Source organism: Microtus ochrogaster, chromosome 5 (assembly GCF_000317375.1).
Source record: "Microtus ochrogaster isolate Prairie Vole_2 chromosome 5, MicOch1.0, whole genome shotgun sequence".
Taxonomy (NCBI): domain Eukaryota; kingdom Metazoa; phylum Chordata; class Mammalia; order Rodentia; family Cricetidae; genus Microtus; species Microtus ochrogaster.
In genome coordinates, this window is record NC_022012.1 from 38,249,470 (window position 1) to 38,251,977 (window position 2,508).

General features: G+C 45.7%; 1 protein-coding gene across 1 annotated transcript in view; it reads right to left on the reverse strand.

Moving 5' to 3' along the window:
- Vps11 (VPS11, CORVET/HOPS core subunit) overlaps positions 1 to 2,508 on the reverse strand; it is a 17,558-nt gene that overhangs the window by 12,446 nt on the left and 2,604 nt on the right. The window contains exons 4-5 of the mRNA XM_005347180.3: positions 1,805 to 1,968; positions 659 to 906 (exon numbers count right to left, since the gene is read on the reverse strand). Coding sequence (XP_005347237.1) covers positions 659 to 906; positions 1,805 to 1,968 — 412 coding nt within the window. The remainder of the gene's footprint in view (positions 1 to 658; positions 907 to 1,804; positions 1,969 to 2,508) is intronic.

The window sequence follows — 2,508 nt, forward strand, 5'->3', positions numbered from 1 at the left end:
CTGGGGCCTCACACACTTGGGCTAGGGAGGTGGGTGCAGGCAGATGCTGGGGCCTCACTGGTGGCCAACTTGCAGCCTACTATACTTGGTGAGCTACAGGCCAGGATGAGACTATCTCCAAAATAAATAATGTGGATTGTGTCTGGGGAATGACACCTAAGGTTGTTGTCTGGCCTCTACACACATGCGTACATACATGCACCTGACACACATGAACATATATATATACACAAAAAACCCACCAGGGAGTGCTTTCACTATGAAAAAGACCCACTCTTCCCTTTTAGTGCTCTATCAACAACGACGACGACGACAAAAAACTCAAATGAGAAAACTCATGCCTTATCCTTCCTAGCACTTTGCAGTTCCTCGCCACCCAATCCTCTGGCTCCATCTAACTTATGTAACCAAAGAGCAAAAAAGTCCAATCCTAAGTCCAGATTCCCTGAAACATTATACATTTCCACAGTATTTTCACAGCAACTGTCTGAGCAAAACCAGATTTTTCAGTAAAAATAGTTAACTGAATCTAGATGGAAGATCAACCTACATAAAACTCAAGTGCCAGACTGGCTGGCTCCAGGTATTGGGGCTTTAGAACTACAATGGTTTTGGGGCACAGTCTAGTCCTCTCTGGTTCCCCTTTCCCTGGTCTTACTTGGGAGAAACCTTCCGGTCTCGGGAGACAATGACAAGGTAGCCTCTGAACCAGTGAGCGATGAGCTTATGGCCCTCAAAGGCAAAGCAGGGCCCACGTTCATCTGGCTGATAGAGGTAGACACACTCATCTCCCGCAACAATGAACTGCAGGTCTTGAGAAGGGTCACTCAGGGCGGAGCAGCGCAGACCACAACCATGGGTGTCCAACTCCACACGGGGGTAGTCCTTTCCAGAAACTATATAGGACTGCCAAAGGTAAAAAAAAAAAAAAAGTTATCAGGCTCCCTTTGAAGAGGCAGCACCTAAGCCTTCATACAGACAATTCATTTCTTTTCTTTATTTTGTTTGCCTTTCTTCAAGATAGGGTTTCTCATCGTAGCCCTGGTTGTCCTGGAACTTGCTTTGTAGCCCAGGCTGGCCTCAGAGATCCACCTGCCTCTGCCTTCTGAGTGCTGGCATTAAAGGCGTGCCCACCACGTCAGGCTACAGATACTCATTTCTACCTTAAGTCTTTCACATTTTCTCCACTTCACATTCTGTTTGCCCTCGGCAATCTGCCTTCTCCAGTCACCAATACCTAGATACTAGATGAATGTATTGGGGACCAAGCTATCACTAGAATCACGGGAGTTAAAGAAACGCAATGATCCTTTGCTGTTTTACCAAAAGTGTATTCCTGCTTTAGGAGGCAGTTCAGTGGCAGTGTGGGCACAGTGAACACGGGGCTCTGGGACTGACCCCTGGCACAAACATTTCCCAAAGGCAGTTCATGACTGCCTGTAACTCCAGCTGGCCTCTCAGGACAAATGTACACACACAGCCTACACATAAATAAAAATTTGGTGGAAAATTTTTAAAAATTAGTTATGCAGTAGAATACCAGGAATCAGAGAGGTAAAGCCATTTGTCTAACTGTGCTTAACAATGGAGAATCAAGTTATTCTACTACAAGCAGAGTTCTTTCCTTAAGCCTACCTCTTCTACCGTCCTACATGAAGAAATAAAATATTAAATTGGGTAAATGACTCAAGGCTCTATGTCTAATTTTAAGACTCCCACCTCTCCTGTTAGTTCCTTACCCTATTGCCCTAAGCCCTGGAGAGACGGTGAACGTTATTCCCCTTGAGTGCGACCTTAGTCCTACCTGGACACTTTCAGTTGTCACAACAAACAAGTGGGTGGTCTTCCCCGCCTGGCGGAAGGCCAGTCCAGTAACAGGATAGTTGCCCTTGTGCAAGATCTGGGTCTTGCTATGGCGGTCCCGGGTGATATCTCCCTTGTTCAGAGTCACACTGCCATCTGTGAAACCTGAAGACCAAAAAGCAGTGTTTCAGGGTGGATGAAAAGGGAGTGGAGACAGAGAAAAAGGCCATCAGTGGCACTCATGAGAAATGACATGCTTTCTCCTGCACCTGCATCTTCTCTAATGGTAACACGGCAACCTCAGTATCTGTATTCATTGACTCATTTCATTCTTTCTTTCTCTTTCTTTTTTCTTTTCTTCTTTTTTTTTGTTTTTGTTTTTTTTTGTTTGAGACTGTGTTTCTCTATATATCCTTGGCTGTCCTTGAATTTGCTCTGTAGACCAGGCTGGCTTGGGACTAGGAGATCTGCCTGCCTCTGCCTCCCGGTGCTGGGATTAAAGCTGTGCATCACCACGCAGAGTCTATTCACTGACTCATTTTCAAAGAATAATAGTAAATGTCTTCCTATTATAAACTTTAATAAACCTACAAGGCCTTGGGTCATTACCATGAGAACACCACACAGGAACTGAAGAAACAGCTTCCAAAGCCGGGCGATGGTGGCGCACGCCTTTAATCCCAGCACTCGGGAGGCAGAGGCAGG